The following is a 27,622-nucleotide window of genomic DNA, read 5'->3' as shown; positions in this document are numbered from 1 at the left end:
CTACTGACCCCGGGTCCTCGGGCAGTGCTTCCAAATGGTCACTCCGCCCCTGGATGGGGGCAACTATGATGTGATGGTTGAGGCACTCTGACGTGATGGTGGGCAACTATGATGTGATGGTTGAGGGACTCTGACGTGATGGGGGAAACTCTGATGTGATGGGGGCAACTATGATGTGATGGTTGGGGGACTCTGCCATGATGGGAGAAACTCTGATGTGATGGGGGCAACTATGATGTGATGGTTGGGGGACTTTGAAGTGATGGGGGAAACTATGATGTGATGGTTGGGGCTCTCTGACGTGATGGGGGGCAACTATGATGTGATGGTTGGGGGACTCTGACGTGATGGGGCAACTATGACATGAAGGGGGGACCTCTGATGTGTAGGAAGCCTTTCATGTGATGGGGGGACCTCTGCTGTGAAGGAAGACTCTGATGTGATGGGAGGACCTCTGATGTGATGGGGGAATCTCTGATGTGAAGGAAGACTCTCGTGATGGGAGAACCTCTGATGTGAAGGAAGATTCTCATATGATGAGAGGACCTCTCATGTGAAGGACAAGTTTCATGTGGTGGGGGCAGCTCTGATGTGATGGGGGAACCTCTGATGTGAAAGAAGACTCTCATGTGATGGGGGGACCTCTGATGTGATGGGGGAACCTCTGATGTGAAGGACGACTCTCATGTGGTGGGGGGACCTCTGATGTGATGGGGAACCTCTGATGTGAAAGAAGACTCTCATATGATGGGGGACCTCTGATGTGATGAGGGAACCTCTGATGTGAAAGAAGACTCTCAAGTGATGGGGGGACCTCTGATGTGAAGGAAGACTCTCATATGATGGGGGACCTCTGATGTGATGAGGGAACCTCTGATGTGAAAGAAGACTCTCATGTGATGGGGGACCACTGATGTGAAGGAAGACTCTCATGTGATGGGGGGACCTCTGATGTGATGGGGGGACCACTGATGTGAAGGAAGACTCTCATGTGATGGGGGGACCTCTGATGTGATGGGGGGACCTCTGATGTGAAGGAAGACTCTCATATTTGTAACTATTGAAGATCTGTTACTAAAGGGAATACATGTGATGGTCACTTCCTGCTCTCCATGGATTGGTGGAAGAATATATAGAGGACTCATCATTATTGCACTGCACTGTCACACAGCTCAGCCCTCGTTCGTCCAATGCTCTGTGTTCTTCGTCCTCCTTTGTTTCTATTACTGAACATGACAGTCGCAGTGAACGCCACACACAGCAGTGATTGATAGATTACTTATTATTGAACGGTGTAGGATCCATGTCATATCAATCACTGCCTGCTCACTGCCTGCTCACTGCCTGCTCACTGCCTGCTCACACATTCAGCTCCGACAGATCTGCAGCTCAGGAAAAAAATAGGCACGTCTCCATTAATGTATAGCCACTGCCATGTACGTTGTGAGATGGCTATGTAAATTAGCATTGATGTCAAGGAAAACTCTGATGTGATGTGGACAAAAGACATGAAGGGGGAACTCTGATGTGAAGAGGGGGCTCTGATGTGCTGGAGGGCCTTGAACTGTGTGAGGGGGGGGGGGTCTGTAATGATAGGAGGTCTCTAATGCATAAGGGGTACTTTGATGTGATGGGGGGACAATAGTGTGTAGGGGGATCTCTTATATAATAGGAGCCTCTGAAGTAACATAGGGATTCTGATATGATGGGGGAACCTCTGATGGGATGGGGAGACCTCTGATGGGATGGGGAGACCTCTGATGCAAAGGAAGACTCTCATGTGATGGGGGGACCTCTGATGTGAAGGAAGACTCTCATGTGATGGGGGGACCTCTGAGGTGAAGGGGGATCTCTGATGTGAAGGAAGACTCTCATGTGATGGGGGGACCTCTGATGTGAAGGAAGACTCTCATGTGATGGGGGGACCTCTGAGGTGAAGGGGGGACCTCTGATGTGAAGGAAGACTCTCATGTGATGGGGGACCTCTGAGGTGAAGGGGGGACCTCTGATGTGAAGGAAGACTCTCATGTGATGGGGGGGACCTCTGAGGTGAAGGGGGGACCTCTGATGTGAAGGAAGACTCTCATGTGATAGGGGGACCTCTGAGGTGAAGGGGGGAACCTCTGATGTGAAGGAAGACTCTCACGTGATAGGGGGACCTCTGAGGTGAAGGGGGGACCTCTGATGTGAAGGAAGACTCTCACGTGATGGGGGGACCTCTGGGGTGAAGGGGGGACCTCTGATGTGAAGGAAGACTCTCACGTGATAGGGGGACCTCTGAGGTGAAGGGGGGACCTCTGATGTGAAGGAAGACTCTCACGTGATAGGGGGACCTCTGAGGTGAAGGGGGGACCTCTGATGTGAAGGAAGACTCTCACGTGATAGGGGGACCTCTGAGGTGAAGGGGGGACCTCTGATGTGAAGGAAGACTCTCACGTGATAGGGGGACCTCTGAGGTGAATGGTTTAAATTAAGGCAAAAAAATGAAACAAATTAAAACTTAAACAAAAAAAATTAAACGAATAAAAAAGTAAAAAGTAAACATAAAAGTCACTTTGTTTATTTTTAGGGAGCAAATAATTTCCCTGAAATCCATTACACGGGGAAACCATTTGATGTCACTGAAATCACATAATAAAAACATATATAATATAGAACTATATTAATGAATTATTAATAAATACTTATTATTAATAAAAAAAAAATAGTTCTCTTAAAATGTGAAAGTCAAGGTAACTGATAGTAATTTATAACAATGATAATAATACAAGTACAATATCATCACAGTTTATGGGACGATATCGTATACAACACTCTGTAGTGACTCAGTTTATACCAGAAATGGCTTAAATTAAGACAAAAAAAATGAAACAAATTTAAACTTAAACAAAAAAATTAAACAAATGAAAAAGTAAACAAAAAAATAACTGTTTATTTTTAGGGAGCAAATCATTTCCTTGAAAAAAAAGTAAACAAATTAAAACTTAAACAAAAAAATTAAAGAGATAAAAAAGTAAAAAAAAGTAAACAAAAAAATAACTGTTTATTTTTAGGGAGCAAATAATTTTCTTGGAAAAAAAAGTAAACAAATTAAAACTTAAACAAAAAAATTAAACAAATAAAAAAGTAAAAAGTAAACAAAAAAGTAACTTTGTTTATTTTTAGGGAGCAAATAATTTCCCTGAAATCCATGACACAGGGAAACCATTTGATGTAGCTGAAAGTCTAAAATCCATTTCCGTTGCCGGTGTTTCCGCACGGGGATTCGGCGTGACGCAGGAAGCAGCGGCCTTCTAGCGATTCACATTCTGTTACTATGGAGGTGTATTGGCGGTACGGGCCACACAATGGCTGTTTATCCATTTTCTATCACCTCTTCTTCCGTACTGCTTTGAAAAATCGAATCCTCATTATGTGCGGGATTACGGGATAAATCCACATTGCTGGGTGATTGTGTACACCTTCATTTCAAGGATTTGCCATGGTGACTACGAAATGATGTGTTGGAGAGCGCGCCTCTATGAAGACATCAGCGCATGTCGTATCCTCTATGGAAAATCCAACGCCAGCCAAATGGTTTTTTAAGCATTTGCGCCGCCATAAAAAATAATCCCAATATTTTGCCTAATCTGTTTCTTTCCTATTATCGTTATTTCCATCTAGTGGACATAATGCGATATTGCGACATTTCAGGAAAACACTGTATTATGGCCACTGGATGGAGCTAATGATCATAGGAAATAAACATATCAGGCGTAATAAGGGGGGGGGGGTGATTTTTGATGGCTGGACCCATCTATAAATAGACCCCTAAATCTGAATAAGTCCTTGGAGCTGCCATAAAAGCTGAACTTTTATGAGCCTTAGGCCCATTCCTGCCAACATGGTTTTAATGCTGAGCCTTAGGCTCATTCCCACCAACGTGGTTCTAATGCTGGGCCTTAGGCTCATTCCCACCAACGTGGTTCTAATGCTGGGCCTTAGGCCCCTGGCTCTATTGCTGACAGGAGATGTTAGTCTTTAAAAAGCCTTGTGATTGTGATTTTATTCACATTGACTGCTCAAGCCCTGTAGAAGGGGGAGGTTTTTTACCCCTGAAACACGTAGGGTGGATTTGATGCTTTTACCATTAAATGTTCCAAAAAGTCCTTCAAATGAGATGAACTTTTGTGCCTGGTGTTCCTCAGTACGCATCAAAACCAACTTCACGTCTACCAGTCCAGCACTAGCACACACACATAAGGCCATAAATTGTTGGGCAGTGGGAAGAATGCCCCATTATAGTGGTGGTCCAAGGTGGTCAGTGGGAAGAATGTCCCTTACATTGGTGATCAGTGGGAAGAATGTTCCTTACATTGGTGATCAGTGGGAAGAATGTCCCTTACATTGGTGATCAGTGGGAAGAATGCTCCTTACATTGGTGATCAATGGGAAGAATGTTCCTTACATTGGTGATCAGTAGGAAGAATGTCCCTCACATTGGTGATCAGTGGGAAGAATGTCCCTTACATTGGTGATCAGTGGGAAGAATGTCCCTTACATTGGAGATCAGTGGGAAGAATGTCCCTTACATTGGTGACCAGTGGGAAGAATGGTCCTTACATTGGTGATCAGTGGGAAGAATGCTCCTTACATTGGTGATCAGTGGGAAGAATGCCTCTTACATTGGTGGTCAGTGGGAAGAATGTCCCTTACATTGGTGATCAGTGGGAAGAATGTTCCTTACATTGGTGATCAGTGGGAAGAATGTTCCTTACATTGGTGATCAGTGGGAAGAATGTTCCTTACATTGCTGATCAGTGGGAAGAATGTTCCTTACATTGGTGGTCAGTGGGAAGAATGTCCCTTACATTGGTGATCAGTGGGAAGAATGTTCCTTACATTGGTGATCAGTGGGAAGAATGTCCCTTACATTGGTGATCAGTGGGAAGAATGTCCCTTACATTGGTGATCAGTGGGAAGAATGTCCCTTACATTGGTGATCAGTGGGAAGAATGTCCCTTACATTGGTGATCAGTGGGAAAAATGCTCCTCACATTGGTGATCAGTGGGAAGAATGTCCCTTACATTGGTGATCAGTGGGAAGAATGCTCCTTACATTGGTGATCAGTGGGAAGAATGTTCCTTACATTGATGATTAGTGGGAAAAATGCTCCTCACATTGGTGATCAGTGGGAAGAATGTCCCTTACATTGGTGACCAGTGGGAAAAATGCTCCTCACATTGGTGATCAGTGGGAAGAATGTCCCTTACATTGGTGATCAGTGGGAAGAATGCTCCTTACATTGGTGATCAGTGGGAAGAATGTTCCTTACATTGGTGATCAGTGGGAAGAATGTTCCTTACATTGGTGATCAGTGGGAAGAATGTCCCTTACATTGGTGATCAGTGGGAAGAATGCTCCTTACATTGGTGATCAATGGGAAGAATGTTCCTTACATTGGTGATCAGTAGGAAGAATGTCCCTCACATTGGTGATCAGTGGGAAGAATGTCCCTTACATTGGTGATCAGTGGGAAGAATGTCCCTTACATTGGAGATCAGTGGGAAGAATGTCCCTTACATTGGTGACCAGTGGGAAGAATGGTCCTTACATTGGTGATCAGTGGGAAGAATGCTCCTTACATTGGTGATCAGTGGGAAGAATGCCTCTTACATTGGTGGTCAGTGGGAAGAATGTCCCTTACATTGGTGATCAGTGGGAAGAATGTTCCTTACATTGGTGATCAGTGGGAAGAATGTTCCTTACATTGGTGATCAGTGGGAAGAATGTTCCTTACATTGCTGATCAGTGGGAAGAATGTTCCTTACATTGGTGGTCAGTGGGAGAAGGAGGAGGACACACTGAAGGAGCTCTCCCTGAGAACCAGCGTTTTCAAGCCTGGGCCTTGCCTGCTAGCTTGGCCCAGGAACCATGCCTGATTCAGGGGGAGGCCCTGGGAGGGATTCCCCTGATGAGACCGGGCCTAGTGAAGAGGAGGAGGTGGAGGACCTGACTGTGGGTCCCGGCCCTGGTGAGGATGTCGATGTCTTCAGACAGAAGATTACTGATAGAATTGTGACTATTGGAAGAGCTGAGGAGAAGCTTAATGCTTTAAAATCTGAACACAAATCCTTCAGAGCCAAATACTGCCAGGCCTGGAGCAAGAACAGATTGGGCATGAAGCCAGCGCTCCAGCACATGGAGGAGAAAGTAAAGAGACAATCTTTATTATTAGAAAAGCTGAAAACAAGAAGTGGAGCATTTAAAGAAAAATTTGAAAATGAGAGGAGATTTGCCAGCCAGACATCAGCGAGCTCTGTGGATCAGCAGCCTCAGGTAATGGATGACCCAGTTCCATCTACATCAGCGTCTCTCCCCCCATGTCAGGCTGTGGAATCACCAGTGGCAACCAGCCAGGGGGTTGAGGGTGAGTATGGAACCCTGAAGTTCATTCAGCACATGGAGTCTCCCCTGAGAGCAGACAAGTTTGCCTTCACTGATGACCCTGCAGAAGTCCCTGAGGATGGACAGAGAAGATACAGACTGGCAAAGCCAAGACTGGTGGAGAAGTCTCAATACACCAAGATGGCTGCTTCCAGCATGTCTGCCCCACCTGCTGTGGTGAGTATTGTGGATGAGGAGCTCTGCAAGCAGCCTGCTATGGAGGAATCCTCATCCAACCTGGAGGAAAAATCCCTGGCAGAGAGGTCTCCAGACCATCAGGGGAATGTGGATGAACCTGCACCAAGCACCTCACGGATGGAAATTGCTGCTGCTGTTCCTGCTGAGACCAGTAGTCCCTCTACAGGCAAGATGGCTGCCACCTGCAGAGAGACTGTTTCACCTGAGCTCCCAGGTGCTCCAGAGCTGATTGATGCTGGTGGGGGAGGGGAGCAGCACACTGCACAACATGGAGAGCAAACAGCACACATGGATGTCTCACTTGTTGCTGTGTCTGAGAATCCAATCCAGTCCTGGGCTGAGTCTCTTTTCTTGAAGCAAGAGATGACTGCTGGAGCTTCTATGGTTGCAGCAGTGAGTGCGGACATTTCTGAGAACTCTATGACTGTTGAGACTGGTAAAGCAATGGATGTGTAGGTGGTGGGTGGAGGTGAAGGGGTTAACATTGCTGATAAGACTAAAAATGACATTTCTCCCCCTGCTGAGCAGAGAGAGGATACACCATCCAATCCCGGATCTGTGCAATCGGTATCTGCTAGAGTTGCACCAGAGGCTCCCAGACACACAAATGTTTCTGCTGCTGGGAGGATTGGGGGGAGCTATGCCTCTGTTTTGGGGAGTCGCACCAAGGGGGGTGGGGGTAGTGTTGGGAATGCTAATGGTCACAATTTGGGGAGGTTTGGTGGTGGGATGGTTGGTGGGGTCAGGAGAAGGAATGTGGTACAGTTGAAGTGGGAGGGGGAAGGGAACCCACCAGTAAGGGGGAGGGTGGCGGAGTTGATTCTGGAGATGGGGTTTAAAGCCTGTGATGTGTTTGCATTGATCTGCCCAGTAGGCAGCTATGAATATGATTTGTCATTTGTAAAACCTGAAGGCCTGGACCTGTTTTGGGAGAGATATTGGAGGTGCAGGAGCCTTCAGCAGTGGAGAGGTTTGGTGGCAAAGGTTGTTTCCAGACAGCCTTTGATAAAATCAGTGACAATCCTGGTCCGGAATGAATCCATACCAGAGGCTGATTTGGTAGTGTGGCTACGCCGACATGGTGAGGTCCTCACCCCACTGCGGAAGGTCCTGGATGAGCATAGGATATGGACAGGGGCCTGGACGGTGTCAGTGCAATTGAGGGTGCTGGGCAATGTGGTTCAGCATCTTCCCTGCTCAGCCTTTCTGGGGAGGGATAGGCTGACCATTTTCTATCAAGGTCAGCCTAAAGTTTGTAACAAATGCGGAGAGAAAGGCCATTTTGCATCGTCCTGCACCATCAAGAAGTGCTCACTGTGCCAGGAGTTTGGCCATTTGGCCAAAGAATGCACCGAGATTCGGTGTAACTTGTGCCAGCAGATGGGTCATCCATACAGTCTGTGCCCAGAGGCACTACACAACCTGCCAGGACTGGAGGCTGAGCTGCAGAGGCTGGATAAAGCGGATGAGGCAGCTGATGCTAGGGAGGAAACTGTAGTTGCCCCTCCTGTGTCTGTTCCCTCTGTTGTGTCAGATTGTGTTTCCCCCAGTAATGTCACCCCTGAGTCTGTCCCTCCTATTCCTATGGTACGTAGATCCTCCAGACTGGCGGAAGCTGCTGGGGGGGCTGGTTTAGCTGATCTTCCCTCTCGGCCTACTCCACCTCCGGTACCTGTCCCCCGTCAGCGCAAACGTGGTCAGGAGGTTGTGGGGGTGCTGGATGGGGGTGGAGCCGATGGGGCTCAGGGAGGGGTATCCATGTCCCATGTCTCACCTCCTGCTGGGGGGGATTCGGCTGATGAAGGGTGGGAGAGGGTGAAGGAGAAGAGGAAGAAGAAGAAGAGGAGGATGAGAAGAGCTGTCCTCTCTTCCTCAGAATCAGATCCAGGAGGGGTCCCTCTTGGCAATACTTTTTCAGTTTTGTCAGGTGATGAGATGGTATCGGATATATCCATTTCTCTATCATCTATGGATGAGGGGGAGTCACGTACTCTGAAGAGAGTTGTTTCGGGTGATGAGAGTGTGGTAGAGGTTAAGAAACGACTACCCCAATCATCCTGATGGCAGTTCCCACTCTGTTAAAGGTGGCGACCATTAATGTCGCCAGCATTAAATCTGCAAGAGCTCGTGATACGGCCTTATTTTTGCTCAGCGAGTTTGATGCTGAGATTTTATTTTTGCAAGAGACCTGGCTCAATACATTGGCCGATGTCTATCTAGCAAAAAGGGAGTGGAGATGTGGTCCCTCCTTTTGGTCTCTTGCGGCTGAACCTTGCAGCGGAGTTGCGGTCCTTTTTAAAACCGATATGGTAACGTGCCGGCGGGTAATTGAGGTAGAAATGGGGAGATGCATGGTCTTAGACGTCTCTGTTAGGGGGCAGGACCTGCGCCTGATCAATATCTATGGACCGCAATCAAAATGGGGCAGGAAATGCCTCCTCACAAAGATCAAGCCCTTCCTTTTTACGTCCCAGCAGGTTGTCTTTGGAGGTGACTTTAACACCATAATTAGGCCTGAAGACAGGAGAGGCTCCATAGACAGGCTGGGTTATGATAGCGTTTTTCTCAGAGATTTGGTTAGACAGGCAGGCCTGGTAGATGTGCACATTAAGCACTGCCCTGGCAGCACGGGGTTCACATTTCAGAGAGGGAATAGTCAGAGCAGGATAGACAGGTTTTTTTTAAAGGAGAACTCTGCTTTCTCGGCTCCTGAGTTGAAGGCGGTGGAGTTCTCTGACCACTGTATGCTGTCTGTGACTCTGAATGCCTCGGACACTCCACCCAGGGGAAGGGGTGTCTGGAAACTGAATTCGGCTCTCCTGGAAGATGTAGAGGTAAGACAATCCTTTGAGGATTTTTTTCAGGCACAGGTTTCTATTCTGGACTTTTGCAGCAGTAAGTCAGAGTGGTGGGAGCTTGTGAAACAAAGGGCGATTGGACTTTTCAAGGCCATAAGTAAGAAGAAGCAGCTTGGTATGTATATTGCCTACCAGCATTTGCGGAGGAAGCTTGATTGTCTTGTCTCGTATGGAGGAGATCCAGGGGAGATCTCTGAAGTGAAGCTTCTTCTTAGGAAGTGTCAATACGACCGGCATGAATCCTTGGTTCTGGAGAGGGATTATGGGAAATATCACTCACCTGATCCTTACCAGAACTGTAAGCAAGGCATAGCAGTTAAGACGGTCATTGGCCTGAAAGACAGTACGGGTTCCCTGATGAAGTCCAGATCAGGGATCTTGGAGATCTTTGGGTCGTATTATGCAGACCTTCTGGGAAGAAAGGACCTTAGCCGGGACAGGATGGAAAGCTTTCTGGATTCTACTCCAGGATTGGGAAATGGTGCATTGCTTTTGATGAATTTGACAGAACCAATTTCAGCGGATGAGGTAGTTCAGGCTATAGACAAGCTGGCTACCAAAAAATCGCCTGGGCCAGATGGATTGACAGCTGAATTTTACAAGTGTTTTAAGTCCATTCTGGCTCCCTTTTTAGCGGAGGTTTTTAACAGCTGTCTAGAAGAGGGTTCGCTCCCTCCCTCCATGAGGCAATCCGCTGTGATTCTTCTGTCAAAAGGTAAAGACCCCTCAATGATTGAGAACTGGCGCCCCATCAGTCTTCTCAATGTTGATAGAAAGATCTTGGCAAAGATTCTTTTTTGGCGCTTGTCGTCAGTGGCAGGCGATTTGTTGTCCAGCCATCAGCACTGTTCGGTCCAAGGTAGAAGTACCTTTTCAGCAGTTTTGGCTATCCGGGAGGCTTTGGAACGATGCAGGGCTGCTGGATGGAGAAAGTACTTGCTGGCATTGGATCAGGCGAAAGCTTTTGATCGAGTGAATCATGAATATCTGTGGTTGCTGCTTGGTAGATACGGCCTGCAGGGGAGGTTTATAGATTGGCTGAAGACATTATATAAAGGGGCTGAGAGCTTCCCACTTGTTAATGGTTGGGTTGGGCGGCCTTTTGAGGTCGGCTCTGGTGTGCGCCAGGGATGTCCTTTGAGCCCCCTGCTATATGCTTTCGCAATCGACCCCTTTGTAAGAAGGCTAGAGGGCGCATCGTTGTGCGGGGTGCCTCTGGGCATTGCTGGTGTGCCGCCTTTGAAGGTCGTTGCCTATGCTGATGATGTGTCTGTTATTATCTCTGGGACTGAGGAGGCGCAGGAGGTGGTCTCTGTGATAGAGCAGTACACGGAGGCTTCTGGCTCTAAAGTCAACCATGAAAAGAGTGAAGTTTTCTGGATGGGTGAGGAGGGTGAAAGCTTCGAACTTCCGGATGCCTTCCCAGAGCCCCAGCAGGAAATTAAAATTTTGGGCATCAAATTTGGTCCTGGTGACTATGGTCATCGAAACTGGGAAAGCAGGTTGGTAGTTGCCAATGCCAAAGTAGCAAGCTGGAAGAGATGGAGGCTTTCCTTAAGAGAGAGGGTTGACTTGATCAAAACTTACCTGATCCCGATCTTTTTATATGTCAGCTTCGTCTGTATCTTGCCGGTATCTCTCTATGCACGGGTCTACAGCTGTTTTTTCCAACTGTTATGGGGAAACAGGCTGAACCTGATCAAACGCAATGTAACTTACCTGTCCAGGCGGGAGGGTGGCCTAGGAATGGTCAACCCGATAGTTTTCTTTTCTTTGCTCTTTTTAAAGTACAATCTTGGTAATATGTTAGCAGAGACCCCGCCGGGATGGATGGGTATTTTTCAGTCTTGGTTTAGGCCTTTTCTGCATTGCTGGGAAGATGGCGGCCCAGTGAAAAGTCTGAGAGTCCGACATGGCAAGCTCCCGGCTTATGTTGCCCCGTGTCTGAAAATACTTCGGCAGTGGCAGGTGACAGTGGAGGATATCAGGTCCCTTCCCAGGAAGCTTCTGGGGGAGAGGATTTTGGCTTCTGCTTTCAGTGTGTCACTGGCCTTAAAGGATTGCCCAGGCTCCGTAATGAGGGAGGGATTGCGTTTAATTAACTTGGAGAGAATCCCTTTGAAGTTTAGGGATCAAGCCTGGCTCGCTTTCCATGGAAGGCTCTATGTGAGAGGGAACCTGAAGCACCGCCCTGTGGATGATCGGGATTGTCCTAGAGCAGAGTGTGTTGGTAAAGTGGAGTCTATGGACCACTTTCTGCTCCTGTGTCCCTTTAACATAGAGGTGTATAAAAGGGTGGGGAGGGTTCTGGGCATCCCCTTTCTCTATCGCATGAGTTATGCAGAGTGGGTGTACGGGGCATTCCCAGCTCACTGGGACTTTGATTTGGATACACTTTTTCTAGTTAGTATAGTTGTCCGTTACTTCACATGGAACGCACGGTGTCAGATTACCATCCGGAAGAAAGTCCTCCCTGTAGAGGTGGTGGTGCACGATATTCTGGGTGAGGTTGGGAAGATTCGGGGTCTTGAGAAGGGCAGGGAGCCTCGGGCGGTCTGGATAAGGGCGTGGAGGAATATCAGACCTGCCTTTGGTGAACTGTCCATCTCTGGGTGAGGGGCTCTTTCCTTATACTGTTCTTTTCACTCCCGTAGTTTTTGTTGATTAAGATCTTTTTTGAAGAAGGGCTGCATGCATAAGGGGGGCGAGGTGGTTTCTTGACCTCACAGGTTTGATGTCTGGTGTAGTGATGTGAGTGGTAGTACGATTTATTTCCCCAATTATGTCATGTTCATTTTTGAGACGTTTGCTTTTGTCTGACAGCAGATTTTGCTATGTTTATTTTCGTTTTGCTGTAAATATATATAATTTTTTTTATATTCTGTATAATATTTTATGTTTATTGATTGCGAGACTTTTAATAAAGAAAAATTGGGAAGAATGTCCCTTACATTGGTGATCAGTGGGAAGAATGTTCCTTACATTGGTGATCAGTGGGAAGAATGTCCCTTACATTGGTGATCAGTGGGAAGAATGTCCCTTACATTGGTGATCAGTGGGAAGAATGTCCCTTACATTGGTGATCAGTGGGAAGAATGTCCCTTACATTGGTGATCAGTGGGAAAAATGCTCCTCATATTGGTGATCAGTGGGAAGAATGTCCCTTACATTGGTGATCAGTGGGAAGAATGCTCCTTACATTGGTGATCAGTGGGAAGAATGTTCCTTACATTGATGATTAGTGGGAAAAATGCTCCTCACATTGGTGATCAGTGGGAAGAATGTCCCTTACATTGGTGACCAGTGGGAAAAATGCTCCTCACATTGGTGATCAGTGGGAAGAATGTCCCTTACATTGGTGATCAGTGGGAAGAATGCTCCTTACATTGGTGATCAGTGGGAAGAATGTTCCTTACATTGGTGATCAGTGGGAAGAATGTCCCTTACATTGGTGATCAGTGGGAAGAATTTCCCTTACATTGGTGATCAGTGGGAAGAATGTCCCTTACATTGGTGATTAGTGGGAAGAATGTTCCTTACATTGGTGATCAGTGGGAAGAATGTCCCTTACATTGGTGATCAGTGGGAAGAATGTTCCTTACATTGGTGATTAGTGGGAAAAATGCTCCTTACATTGGTGATTAGTGGGAAAAATGCTCCTCACATTGGTGATCAGTGGGAAGAATGTCCCTTACATTGGTGATCAGTGGGAAAAATGCTCCTCACATTGGTGATCAGTGGGAAGAATGTCCCTTACATTGGTGATCAGTGGGAAGAATGCTCCTTACATTGGTGATCAGTGGGACGAATGTTCCTTACATTGGTGATTAGTGGGAAAAATGCTCCTCACATTGGTGATCAGTGGGACGAATGTTCCTTACATTGGTGATTAGTGGGAAAAATGCTCCTCACATTGGTGATCAGTGGGAAGAATGTTCCTTACATTGGTGATCAGTGGGAAGAATGCTCCTTACATTGGTGATCAGTGGGAAGAATGTCCCTTACATTGGTGATCAGTGGGAAGAATGTCCCTTACATTGGTGATCAGTGGGAAGAATTTCCCTTACATTGGTGATTAGTGGGAAGAATGTTCCTTACATTGGTGATCAGTGGGAAGAATGTCCCTTACATTGGTGATCAGTGGGAAGAATGTTCCTTACATTGGTGATTAGTGGGAAAAATGCTCCTTACATTGGTGATTAGTGGGAAAAATGCTCCTCACATTGGTGATCAGTGGGAAGAATGTCCCTTACATTGGTGATCAGTGGGAAAAATGCTCCTCACATTGGTGATCAGTGGGAAGAATGTCCCTTACATTGATGATCAGTGGGAAGAATGCTCCTTACATTGGTGATCAGTGGGAAGAATGTTCCTTACATTGGTGATCAGTGGGAAGAATGTCCCTTACATTGGTGATCAGTGGGAAGAATGTCCCTTACATTGGTGATCAGTGGGAAGAATGTCCCTTACATTGGTGATCAGTGGGAAGAATGTTCCTTACATTGGTGATCAGTGGGAAGAATGTCCCTTACATTGGTGATCAGTGGGAAGAATGTTCCTTACATTGGTGATCAGTGGGAAGAATGTTCCTTACATTGGTGATCAGTGGGAAGAATGTTCCTTACATTGGTGATCAGTGGGAAGAATGCTCCTTACATTGGTGATCAGTGGGAAGAATGTTCCTTACATTGGTGATCAGTGGGAAGAATGCTCCTTACATTGGTGATCAGTGGGAAGAATGTTCCTTACATTGGTGATCAGTGGGAAGAATGTTCCTTACATTGGTGATCAGTGGGAAGAATGCTCCTTACATTGGTGATCAGTGGGAAGAATGTTCCTTACATTGGTGATCAGTGGGAAGAATGCTCCTTACATTGGTGACCAGCGAGAATATTGATCCTTACATTGTTGGTCAGTGGGAAGGATGTTCCTTATATTTGTGGTCAGTGGGAAGAGTGGGCAACAAAAATGTTAGGAATGATGGCAGGGAGATCCCACTTTTAAAGTATCCAAAGCATACTTGAAACCGTGACCACCAGGCTTCATTTATGATAATAGATGCCTTTTGAGTGGATTGGCCCCTCAAAACTAACCTGAGCAAAAAAATATATGTCCACTTTGACCATCGTGAAGGCCATTAGCATTGTTCATAGGATTAATCAGTATTGTACTCACCACATCTATAAGCTGGGCAATGGACAATCCAAACTTGACAATAACGACGTCTGAGGTATTTGGTACTGGTCTGGACCATCGATTGTACCCGCTGAACAGACTCTTGAACAGGCGTTCTTCTGCGTGAGAGCGCGTCCTCTGCAGACATGACACTGATGGTAAAAAGACCAAGTTCAGAATTAGTTATTAGTAACTAGTATCCTAATCAGAGACCAGACTGAAACACGTAATAATGATTTGATTGCCCAACACCTCTTGGCCAAACTCCAATCTCATACGTCTTGGGGTTACCTTGTGTTAATAATTTCAGTTTAGTAGAGGTTGCGGTACCACAAACATATAAAATGCAACATTTCTTCCCATAATCTCACTTTCCTAAATTAATTTATTTAAAAAAGTTGATCTCCAGCCTTCTGGAAGTGGCCATATCTATTGGTTTTGGGGGATGCCCCTTTATCAAATTACTTGCTAAGCTTGATAAAGGGGGCATCTCCTGAAACGCGTAGCCATGTCCACTTTTGGAATTCTACTTGTGACATCATTGGCTGTCTCCTGGTTGCACTCTGCTGGGCTGTGTGTTGTTGGAGCCTCCGCAGAGCGGGGAAGTATGCCGGCTGAATCCATTCACTGTACTGGGCCCCTGTGCAATGGAAAAGCATCTGGTTTTTGACATGCACTGTCCCTCTTCCTGTTTGTGAGGGGCCATTTTTTATCACCTTTGATTACAATGAAGCATTTTAATACAACACTTAGCTGCTTGTTTGTTGGAGCAAATCAAATAGAGTCACCTCACTTCCTGGCTGGAAGACCTCCAGCATCATCTAGCTTTTTTCTCCCTCAGCCTGACTGTCTCTGGCAACTGAGACTGCAGTAGTAGCCGGTATATGCTGTTGTGAGATCCAGCTAGTACTGAAGTCTCTCCCCTAAATAGCTGAAGGCTGACAGGCAGGTCTGGGCTCCATCTTTTAGTAAAATGAAGCCTGTTCAGTACAAAGAAGGTCCAAGTATACCACGTCCACCTCCACCCCTCTGTCCAAGTATACCACGTCCACCTCCACCCCTCTGTCCAAGTATACCACGTCCACCTCCACCCCTCTGTCCAAGTATACCATGTCCACATCTACCACTCTGTCCAAGTATACCACATCCACCTCCACCCCTCTGTCCAAGTATACCACGTCCACTGCCACCCCTCTGTTCAATTATACCACGTCCACCTCCACCCCTCTGTCCAAGTATACCACGTCCACCTCCACCCCTCTGTCCAAGTATACCACGTCCACCGCCACCCCTCTGTCCAAGTATACCACGTCCACCTCCACCCCTCTGTACAAGTATACCACGTCCACCTCCACCCCTCAGTCCAAATATACCATGTCCATCACCGCCCCTCTGTCCAAGTATACCACGTCCGCTGCCACCCCTCTGTCCAAGTATACCATGTACACCACCACCCTTCTGTCCAAGTATACCACGTCCACCGCCACCCCTCTGTCCAAGTATACCACGTCCACCTCCACCCCTCTGTCCAAGTATACCATGTCCACCTCCACCCCTCTGTCCAAGTATACCACATCCACCTCCACCCCTCTGTCCAAGTATACCACGTCCACCGCCACCCCTCTGTCCAAGTATACCACGTCCACCGCCACCCCTCTGTCCAAGTATACCACGTCCACCGCCACCCCTCTGTCCAAGTATACCACGTCCACCGCCACCCCTCTGGTAGTAGTGGACGTGCTGCAGCAGAGGGGTCACAGGGCTGAAAGATTAGATGCAGGGCAGCAGTTGTTTGTCCTGGAAACTTTCAGATGGAGGGGATGTTTTTCATTTCCCTCGCCTCTTTCTCTGTCAATCAGAACTAATTTGGTTTTTGTCTCCTTGTGAGCAGCATTGTTGGACAGCGGTGGGGGGATGGGTGGGGGGGGGGGGTGCTCGCTGTTCACCACGCTAACTTTAAAAAACCACTGCTCAGATCGGAATAAGACCAAGTGCTGTGTGCACTAGATCTCCTGGGAGGTTCAAGAAGGATTTTAATCTTCTGGTGATACTTTAAAATAATTTTTAAAAAGTTCATCTGAAAAATAAAGACATTTACGAGCGAATAGACAGGAGGCAAAGCCAACATGCAAGGGAAAGTAATTGCACTGGGGATAACATTGTAGTTGGAGTCACTAAATCGATCACAAACTGCTTTCTCAAAGACTGCATGCTAAATCCCTGTAACTGCCCATATCAGCATTTTCTGTAAATGGAAGCATATGAAAGTGCAGGTTATGGGGTCTTTTTATTAAAAAAAAAAAAATCATTGTGCAAATGCCTCATAATTCACACAGCCGCCATGAAAAGTGTCTATTATGTTTATTTCCTCTGATTGTCAGCTCTGCACAGTGGCTATAATGTGGTATATTCTTGGTTGAGATGTTTCAGGAAAATACAGAATCATGGCCACTTGATGGAGCTCACGATCATAGGAAATAAACATATTAGACACATTACAGCAATGCTGTGGGTTGGCAGTGCACACCTTGAGACATTCGTATAGTGAATTTTTTTTAATAAATAGACCCCTAGGTGTCCCCTGGTTCCAAACCCACCCTCTCCCTGAGACCTGTAAAGCCTCACACAAAACAGTAGAAAACTATGGTTGGTTCCACTCCACAGAATCATGTGAGAAGAGGCTGCAAAACCCCACCCAAATGATTTTAGCACATTTGCAATGGTACAGTAATCTTGGTATATTACTAACATGTTAACTGGAGTTACTCATTTTGAGTGACTGAGAAATCCTCTTTTTAGTAGTAAAGTAACTATTTTCACAACTTCAATATTCTCTTCAAATCTGGAGTTTAATCTACATATATTATTCTGTCTCTCGTCTCCCCACCCCCCATATCAACATACTAATGGCATCTTAAATAAAACCTTTCCATTTTCAATACATGCTTTATTTTAGACTCATGTCATTACTGGGTCTCTGTACTTCTCTATGTATATCACTGCTCATGGGAGGACCCAGCAGGGTGCTGTACAAAGCTTCCTGAAAACATTAGGTGCTGTAATCTTCTCAAGAGCCCTCCACCCTGATGCAAGCAGTGAGCTAGGTCTTGGGAGGAGTTATACAAATCCCAGTGTTAATGAGGAGATGGAGACTCAGCTCCTTACACAGATCGCAAGGGCTGGGACAGTGATAATATTGGGGGATTTTAACTACCCGGAAATTGACTGGAGCAACAGTACTGCAGGAACACTTAAAGGGCAAAAATGTTTAAACCTACTACAGGACAATTTTATGGTACAGTTCATAGAGGCCCCAACTAGGAATGATGCTCGACTGGACCTGGTAATCTCAAACCATGCAGAGCTTATTACGAATGTCCATATAAAATATCATCTGGGTAGCAGTGACCATAACATGATTTCATTTATTATTAGCTGTAAACAGCAAGCACATACGGGAAAAATAAAAATGCTCAATTTTAAGAGAGTTAATTTTCCAAGGCTGAGAGCTGCTCTCCAATACTTAGACTGGGAGGGAATATTGGCATCAATGAACACAACACAGAAATGGGAGTTCTTCATAAAGAATGTATGTGACCACACTGCAAAATATATTCCCATGGGCAACAAGTTTAAAAGGCTAAAAATCAAACCTATGTGGCTTACCGCCAAAGTTAAAAAAGCTATAAATAATAAGAAAGGAGCTTTTATTAAATATAAAAATGAAGGAACGCTATATACTGCTGATGAGAAAAGGCATTTAGCGGTTTCTATCTACTAAAATATAAATAATATGCTTAGTGATAATAATAATAAATAATATTCTTATTCCCCCAAAATTACAAAAAAAGTCCTGTATCCACAAATCCAAAAATTAAAGTCCCCTTCAAACAAAAATTATGTCCAAAAATATTGTCCAAAAATAGTGATAGATTCTTCAAAGTTTTGTGAACTTGATTTTACCTCAAAAAAACAGAAATAAAAACCACATAGTGCATTATCCTTAATATATAAATATCATATAACTCATCCAGTGATGATTCACCAAAGTGAAAAACGTGTAAACAGCAAAGATGTGCCAATACACTATTTATAGTGAAAAACTGTGTAGGTGAATCACTCTTTATAGTGCTTATGCCACACACCTAAATCACATCTACTGCAGTAAGGAGTGGATACCCTTACCAATGTGTTTATCATTAAAGGCTTTAGATAAACATCCCCAAGTAGGTTGTATGATGGGACGAGTAAACGAATAATATTCTGCCAGTATCCTCACTTTCACCTCCTCATAATTCAATGTGGATCCATCCACACTATTTCCTCAGACCATTTTCATCACAACCGCCATCCCGATAACGATATATATATACACACATAAAGAAGTATATAGTGTAATACCGCCACACATTCGATTCACAAATTTTATTGGTGCTGCTTACAATATCAAATCTTTCTCATCGCATGTTTAAAAGTATGAAAAACCTGCATGCCGCACGTCCAGGAGAGTCCAAACCGCTATCCACAGTCTTACTTCCACTCTCTGCAATGGCCGCCGCTCCACTTCCGGTTTCTCGTTTGCGTCTGACGTCACCTCCCTCTGACGCGTTTCGTCATTGGACGTAATCATAAAGGGTGTGGTTATCAGACACGGACGCTTCTTTATACTCCTCCTCTCATCATGGTGAAGCCGCAATCTCCATTCCTTGAAAGGGCACCGCTCTGCCTTTGACGGAGACTTAAAGCTACATCCTATACTGGCATGGATAGCAAATATTGCCGGCACAAAATCCGTCTTCAGGAACAGCATTGATCAAAAAAGCCGCGGATCACCGCCCACCATGAATATAAAATTAAATAAGCTACAACCCTCCAATATAATCATAAACAATAAAATACCTACATAATATATAAATAATGTGCAATTACTATTTATAGCACTCGCATATCAATAATGGTAGCCAAATTATCTTTGATATAATTAAAATTAGAATTATTAAATCCATCTATTTATATACTCCAGAGATAAATATGTATCGAGCTAACCCCAACATATTTCATATAATTTATATACACATATAAATAAAACACCAACCCTTTATATTATAAATTGAACATCAATACTCTAAAATTGAGAGCCACCCTCAGTATGTTTCTCATATATTGCTCTCTCCTATTCAATATATATTCTTTAAAATAAATAAAACTATTAAATAATCCCTTGACATACTATCTTAATATCCTCATATAGGGTCCACAATAATCTATTGATATTATTTATCTTGCATATATAATTATACTATATCATTATTGTATATACGATTCAGGATATAACATCCCCAATCATATAGTAAGAAAGGTTTGTCATAAATACATAAAATTATTTAAAATATATTTAAATTAGCCATATTCTAAAATAAACATTTCTATTATTTTCTAAAACTTTCTCCTATATCCATCCTCAACAGATCAACCCATAATATTCTGCACATATCCATCTTTTGTATTATGATAAACTTATGTTTGCAGCATACAACTACACCTTTTAGGTTAAAAATTGGAAACAAAGCAATTTAAATCTAAATCTACATTTAAACCTCCTGGTTTCATCGTTCTCAACTCATAAATCCAGTAGGTTTCGTTCTTGGATATGGTTTTGATTTTGTCACCCCCCCTCCAGTGCGCCTCTATTCTATCGATTCCGCAGAATTTTAAGCCACTAGGGTCACAGTTATGATGGTCTCTGAAATGCCTCGATAGACAATGGTCTTTTTTCCCTTTTAAAATATTTGTAACATGTTCACTTAGTCTTTTTTGTAAGGGTCTTGAGGTCCTCCCCACATACTGTAACTTACACGGGCATTCCAGTAAGTATGTTACAAAGGGGGTAGTGCAAGTGACAGTATGTGGGGAGGACCTCAAGACCCTTACAAAAAAGACTAAGTGAACATGTTACAAATATTTTAAAAGGGAAAAAAGACCATTGTCTATCGAGGCATTTCAGAGACCATCATAACTGTGACCCTAGTGGCTTAAAATTCTGCGGAATCGATAGAATAGAGGCGCACTGGAGGGGGGGTGACAAAATCAAAACCATATCCAAGAACGAAACCTACTGGATTTATGAGTTGAGAACGATGAAACCAGGAGGTTTAAATGTAGATAATACAAAAGATGGATATGTGCAGAATATTATGGGTTGATCTGTTGAGGATGGATATAGGAGAAAGTTTTAGAAAATAATAGAAATGTTTATTTTAGAATATGGCTAATTTAAATATATTTTAAATAATTTTATGTATTTATGACAAACCTTTCTTACTATATGATTGGGGATGTTATATCCTGAATCGTATATACAATAATGATATAGTATAATTATATATGCAAGATAAATAATATCAATAGATTATTGTGGACCCTATATGAGGATATTAAGATAGTATGTCAAGGGATTATTTAATAGTTTTATTTATTTTAAAGAATATATATTGAATAGGAGAGAGCAATATATGAGAAACATACTGAGGGTGGCTCTCAATTTTAGAGTATTGATGTTCAATTTATAATATAAAGGGTTGGTGTTTTATTTATATGTGTATATAAATTATATGAAATATGTTGGGGTTAGCTCGATACATATTTATCTCTGGAGTATATAAATAGATGGATTTAATAATTCTAATTTTAATTATATCAAAGATAATTTGGCTACCATTATTGATATGCGAGTGCTATAAATAGTAATTGCACATTATTTATATATTATGTAGGTATTTTATTGTTTATGATTATATTGGAGGGTTGTAGCTTATTTAATTTTATATTCATGGTGGGCGGTGATCCGCGGCTTTTTTGATCAATGCTGTTCCTGAAGACGGATTTTGTGCCGGCAATATTTGCTATCCATGCCAGTATAGGATGTAGCTTTAAGTCTCCGTCAAAGGCAGAGCGGTGCCCTTTCAAGGAATGGAGATTGCGGCTTCACCATGATGAGAGGAGGAGTATAAAGAAGCGTCCGTGTCTGATAACCACACCCTTTATGATTACGTCCAATGACGAAACGCGTCAGAGGGAGGTGACGTCAGACGCAAACGAGAAACCGGAAGTGGAGCGGCGGCCATTGCAGAGAGTGGAAGTAAGACTGTGGATAGCGGTTTGGACTCTCCTGGACGTGCGGCATGCAGGTTTTTCATACTTTTAAACATGCGATGAGAAAGATTTGATATTGTAAGCAGCACCAATAAAATTTGTGAATCGAATGTGTGGCGGTATTACACTATATACTTCTTTATGTGTGTATATATATATCGTTATCGGGATGGCGGTTGTGATGAAAATGGTCTGAGGAAATAGTGTGGATGGATCCACATTGAATTATGAGGAGGTGAAAGTGAGGATACTGGCAGAATATTATTCGTTTACTCGTCCCATCATACAACCTACTTGGGGATGTTTATCTAAAGCCTTTAATGATAAACACATTGGTAAGGGTATCCACTCCTTACTGCAGTAGATGTGATTTAGGTGTGTGGCATAAGCACTATAAAGAGTGATTCACCTACACAGTTTTTCACTATAAATAGTGTATTGGCACATCTTTGCTGTTTACACGTTTTTCACTTTGGTGAATCATCACTGGATGAGTTATATGATATTTATATATTAAGGATAATGCACTATGTGGTTTTTATTTCTGTTTTTTTGAGGTAAAATCAAGTTCACAAAACTTTGAAGAATCTATCACTATTTTTGGACAATATTTTTGGACATAATTTTTGTTTGAAGGGGACTTTAATTTTTGGATTTGTGGATACAGGACTTTTTTTGTAATTTTGGGGGAATAAGAATATTATTTATTATTATTATCACTAAGCATATTATTTATATGGTGTACACCTCTAAGGGTAGGGGTGAAGTGTGCTGACACGGGTTATTTTGGGTAGAGTGATTTATTATTAATATTATCTACTAAAATAATTGCACTTCCATTTTGTGTGTACTGTGGGAGACCAGATATAGTGAATGCAGGGTCCGGGGAGACCAGATATAGTGAATGCAGGATCCGGGGAGAGCGGATATAGTGAATGCAGGGTCCGGGGAGACCGGATATAGTGAATGCAGGGTCCGGGGAGACCGGATATAGTGAATGCAGGGTCCGGGGAGACCAGATATAGTGAATGCAGGGTCCTGGGAGACCGGATATAGTGAATGCAGGTCCGGGGAGACCGGATATAGTGAATGGAGGGTCCAAGGAGACAGGATATAGTGAATGTAGGGTCCGGGGAGACCGGATATAGTGAATGCAGGGTCCGGGGAGACCGGATATAGTGAATGCAGGCTCCGGGGAGACCGGATATAGTGAATGCAGGGTCCGGGGAGACAGGATATAGTGAATGCAGGGTCCGGGGAGAGTGGATATAGTGAATGCAGGGTCCGGGGAGACCGGATATAGTGAATGCAGGGTCCAAGGAGACAGGATATAGTGAATGCAGGGTCCGGGGAGATCGGATCAAGTGAATGCAGGGTCCGGGGAGAGTGGATATAGTGAATGCAGGTCCGGGGAGACCGGATATAGTGAATGCAGGGTCCGGGGAGACCGGATATAGTGAATGCAGGTCCAGGGAGACCGGATATAGTGAATGCAGGTCCGGGGAGACCAGATATAGTGAATGCAGGGTCCGGGGAGACCAGACATAGTGAATGCAGGGTCCGGGGAGACCAGATATAGTGAATGCAGGGTCCGGGGAGACCAGATATAGTGAATGCAGGGTCCGGGGAGACCAGATATAGTGAATGCGGGGTCCAGGGAGACCAGATATAGTGAATGCGGGGTCCAGGGAGACCAGATATTGTGAATGCGGGGTCCGGGGAGACCAGATATAGTGAATGCAGGGTCCGGGGAGACCAGATATAGTGAATGCAGGGTCCGGGGAGACCAGATGTAGTGAATGCAGGGTCCGGGGAGACCAGATGTAGTGAATGCAGGGTCCGGGGAGACCAGATATAGTGAATGCAGGGTCCGGGGAGACCAGATGTAGTGAATGCAGGGTCCGGGGAGACCAGATGTAGTGAATGCAGGGTCTGGGGAGACCAGATATAGTGAATGCAGGGTCCGGGGAGACCAGATGTAGTGAATGCAGGGTCCGGGGAGGCCAGATGTAGTGACTGCAGGGTCCGGGGAGACCAGATGTAGTGAATGCAGGGTCCGGGGAGACCAGATGTAGTGACTGCAGGGTCCAGGGTTTAGTAACACTTTAAAATGCCTTGATGGGTGGAGGTTAGTCTGGAGGAGTGGTTGTTCCTAGGAAGGCTATATTTGCATTAAGACCACCCTAGGTTCCCACATGTCACACTGAGCCTTCACAATTGATGAATTTAATTCTGTAAATCGCGGCTCTTGTCACACCTTCATAATCTGTTGATCACTGGCACTAAGGCTGTGTGGAATTATCTGCACTGTGGCGTGTTTATGAAGGATTAGTCGGTTCCATTGTTCTCCGGAGACAGTGGGTGGACAAGTTGATGTTGATGCTGCTTACAGATTCTGCTACAGTATGCAGGTTCCTTTTCGCTCCTTTTTTTTTAATGTGTTTTTCAGTTAACCAAAGAGAATGTTTTTACAGGTCATCCCGAGACGACAAGAGCAAATCCAAAGACAAAACATTTGTATCATGATTCACCTGTCCAAAGATCGGGAGATGAAAGATGTTACCCCGACATTTCATATTCCTGATATGTGTCTGCTGTACCATGTACTTGTGTGATAAAGTCTCATGTTCCCTATGTATTGCTTCCTTTGTGTGAAACCCCTGGTGTTCCTGCTAGTCCCTCTGCTTTCTGATTAAAAACTGACCACACTAGGCATAAGGGCACATTCATTCCAGCGGGATCTGTTTTCTGGCTGTGCTGAGAGCACAAGCCTGTCTGTCCTCCAAAGATCAGACTTGTGCTGACATGCCCCCCTGCACTGCCATTCACTGGGAAGATCAGCATATTGCAGTTTCTCCACCCCCAGCTCTCCATCGCCCTTATGCAGCCATGTCACTGCCCCACCTCCTTCAGAATCTATGGCGGGGTAGGCAACCTTTTGAGCATAGTGTGCTAAATAATGTTTTCTAAGAAATTGAGAGCGTTGTTTTTTTTATATAATTATATATATATATACACTGTATATAAAGCATCAACTTCACACTCTCAATCTCAAAATAATCTGTCCCACCGCTGCACCCCCCCCCTGCTCTTTTGTCCCAACACTGTACCCCCCATGCTCTTCTGTCCCACCACTGTACCCCCCCCCCACTTTTGTCTCACCACTGTACCCCCCCGCTCTTCTGTGCCAACACTATACCCCCCTGCTCTTCTGTCTCAACACTGTACCCCCCCTGCTCTTCTGTCTCAACACTGTACCCCCCTATTCTTCTGTCCCACTACTGTACCCTCCCTACTTTTCTGTCCCACCACTGTACCCCCCACTCATCTGTCTGACCACTGTACCCCCTTGCTTTTCTGTCCCACCACTGTACCCCCCTGCTTTTCTGTCCCACCACTGTACCCCCATTGCTTTTCTGTCCCACCACTGTACCCCCCTCGCACATCTGTCCCACCACTGTACCCCCCTGCTCTTCTGTCCCACCACTGTACCCCCCTGCTCTTCTGTCCCACCACTGTACCCCCCCTGCACATCTGTCCCACCACTGTCCCCTCCCTGCTCTTTTGTCCCACCACTGTACCCCTATTCTCATCTGCCCCACCACTGTACCCCCCTGCTCTTCTGTCTCACTGCTGAACCCTTCTCATTTGTCCTAAAGCTGAACCCACCTGCTCGTCTGCCCCCCACCTCTGTTCTCCCATCACTATACGACCTGCACATCTGCCCCACCGCTGAACCCCCCTCACACATCTGCCCCACCGCTGAACCCCCCTTGCACATCTGTCCCACCGCTGAACCCCCCTGCTCATACCCTCTTCTCATCTGTGATATGCAGAGCGGTGCAGGGAAGCAGAGATCTACCTCCCGCATCCAGCGCTGGTGCTTGTACACAACGTCATATACAATCTGGAATGGATGTACAGTGATGAGCTCAGGTCAGGGACATTTTCTGCAAGCAGTGGGCCTGTGTGCAACATCGGAAGTGTGAACCTACATCATGCGCAGGGGTGGACTGACCATTTGGAAACTCGGGCACTGCCCGAGGGCCCGGGGTCAGTAGGGGGCCCCATGAGATACCCCTGGTACCTTTTTCATAGGCTTTTTTGAGTTTGGGCAAGGACACAGGGGCCCCATGATCCCCTATTGCCCGGGGGCCCCATGAGTTGTCAGTCCAACCCTGATCATGCGTTCAAAAAAAGCTGTCCATGCAAGTGAGACAGGCCATTGTAAGGCTTCAAAAATGAAACAAATCCATGAGAGAAATCGCAGCAACATTAGGAGCGGCCAAATCAACAGGTTGGTACATTGTAAGGAAAGAGTTGTAGACAGTCTACAAGTGCCATTGTCTATACACTGTACAATGTAACAATTCGTTCATTGGATTCACTATTTCATCTCTATGGAACCTTCGATTCACACATATCAGGTAAAACATTTTTTTTTTAAAAAACAAAACATATTCCTATTTAACCACTTCATAGCCAATAGCTAAACCTAATCAGCCCTAGTTACCCGGATAATGTAGGGCCTTTGGAACGTGTTGGCTTTTACATAGTTACATACATAGTTAGTCTGGCTGAAAAAAGACAAAAGACCACCCAGTTTAACCATTAAAAAAAAAGTTATAATCCTACACCCTATACCTACAAAATAATAATGTATTATGTATATATATATATAGATTTATTGAAACGTGTTTTGAAATATATTGAATATGGTCAACATTGTAGCATTTCAAATATATGTCAGCCTGTACTAAGTTCCTGGGTCTGTACAACTGCTATGCCCATTATGAGGGGTTCCCATCATCCCTGTGCTGAGCTCCCAGGTCTGTACCCCTGCTGTGCTCATTATGAGGGATTCCCACCATCCCTGTGCTGATTTGCTGGGTTTGTACACCTGCTGTACCCATTATGAGGGGTTCCCACCATCCCTGTGCTGAGTTAATGGGTCTGTACACTTGCTGTGCCCATTATGAGGGGTTCCCACCATCCTTGCGCTGAGTTCCCGGGCCTGTACACCTGCTGTGCCCATTATGAAGGGTTCCTACCACACCAGAGCTCTGTTTCCAGGTCTACACATCTGCTGTGCCCATTATGAGGGGTTCACACCATCCCTGTGCTGAGTTCCTGGATCTGGTACACCTGCTGTGCCCATTATGAGGGGTTCCCACCATCCCTGTGCTGAGTTCCTGGGTCTGGTACACCTGCTGTGCCCATTATGAGGGGTTCCCACCCTCCCTGTGCTGAGTCCATGGGTCTGTACACTTTCTGTGCCCATTATGAGGGGTTCCCACCATCCCTGTGCTGAGTCCATGGGTCTGTACACTTGCTGTGCCCATTATGAGGGGTTCCCACCATCCCTGTGCTGAGTCCATGGGTCTGTACACTTGCTGTGTCCATTATGAGGGGTTGCAACCATCCCTGTGCTGAGTTCCCAGGTCTGCACACCTGGTGTGCCCATTATGAGGGGTTCCCACCATCCCTGTGCTGAGTTCCCAGGTCTGTACACCTGCTGTGCCCATTATGAGGGGTTCCCACCATCCCTGTGCTGAGTTCCCGGGTCTATACACCTGCTGTGCCCATTATGAGGGGTTGCAACCATTAGGATCTGAGAACACAAGCCTTATAAGTAGTCAGGGGTTGACTCTCCCCAGCAGGCTCCATCTATAACTGAACTATCATCCTCACATGGAGGGACACTTTGGGGTACACTGGCCGGACCCCCTGACTTTAGCGCAGTTGCAGCGTCTCCTTATCAGGACACATAAACTTTACTCTTTGCCAAGAAATGTTCTTTATAAACTTTGTC

The 27,622-nt window shown here is 45.2% G+C and overlaps 1 protein-coding gene across 1 annotated transcript in view; it reads right to left on the bottom strand.

Annotated features, from left to right (window-relative positions):
* Positions 1 to 27,622, bottom strand: part of CHRNA2 (cholinergic receptor nicotinic alpha 2 subunit) — a 194,261-nt gene that overhangs the window by 76,896 nt on the left and 89,743 nt on the right. The window contains exon 3 of the mRNA XM_089653872.1: positions 14,659 to 14,810. Coding sequence (XP_089509998.1) covers positions 14,659 to 14,810 — 152 coding nt within the window. The remainder of the gene's footprint in view (positions 1 to 14,658; positions 14,811 to 27,622) is intronic.

The sequence above is a fragment of the Staurois parvus genome, unplaced genomic scaffold (genome assembly GCF_062004578.1).
Source record: "Staurois parvus isolate SC_StPar_1 unplaced genomic scaffold, SC_StPar_1.0 ptg000723l, whole genome shotgun sequence".
Lineage (NCBI taxonomy): Eukaryota > Metazoa > Chordata > Amphibia > Anura > Ranidae > Staurois > Staurois parvus.
The sequence above is the reverse complement of the archived record's forward strand: the minus strand, read 5'-3'. Positions and strand labels throughout refer to the sequence as shown.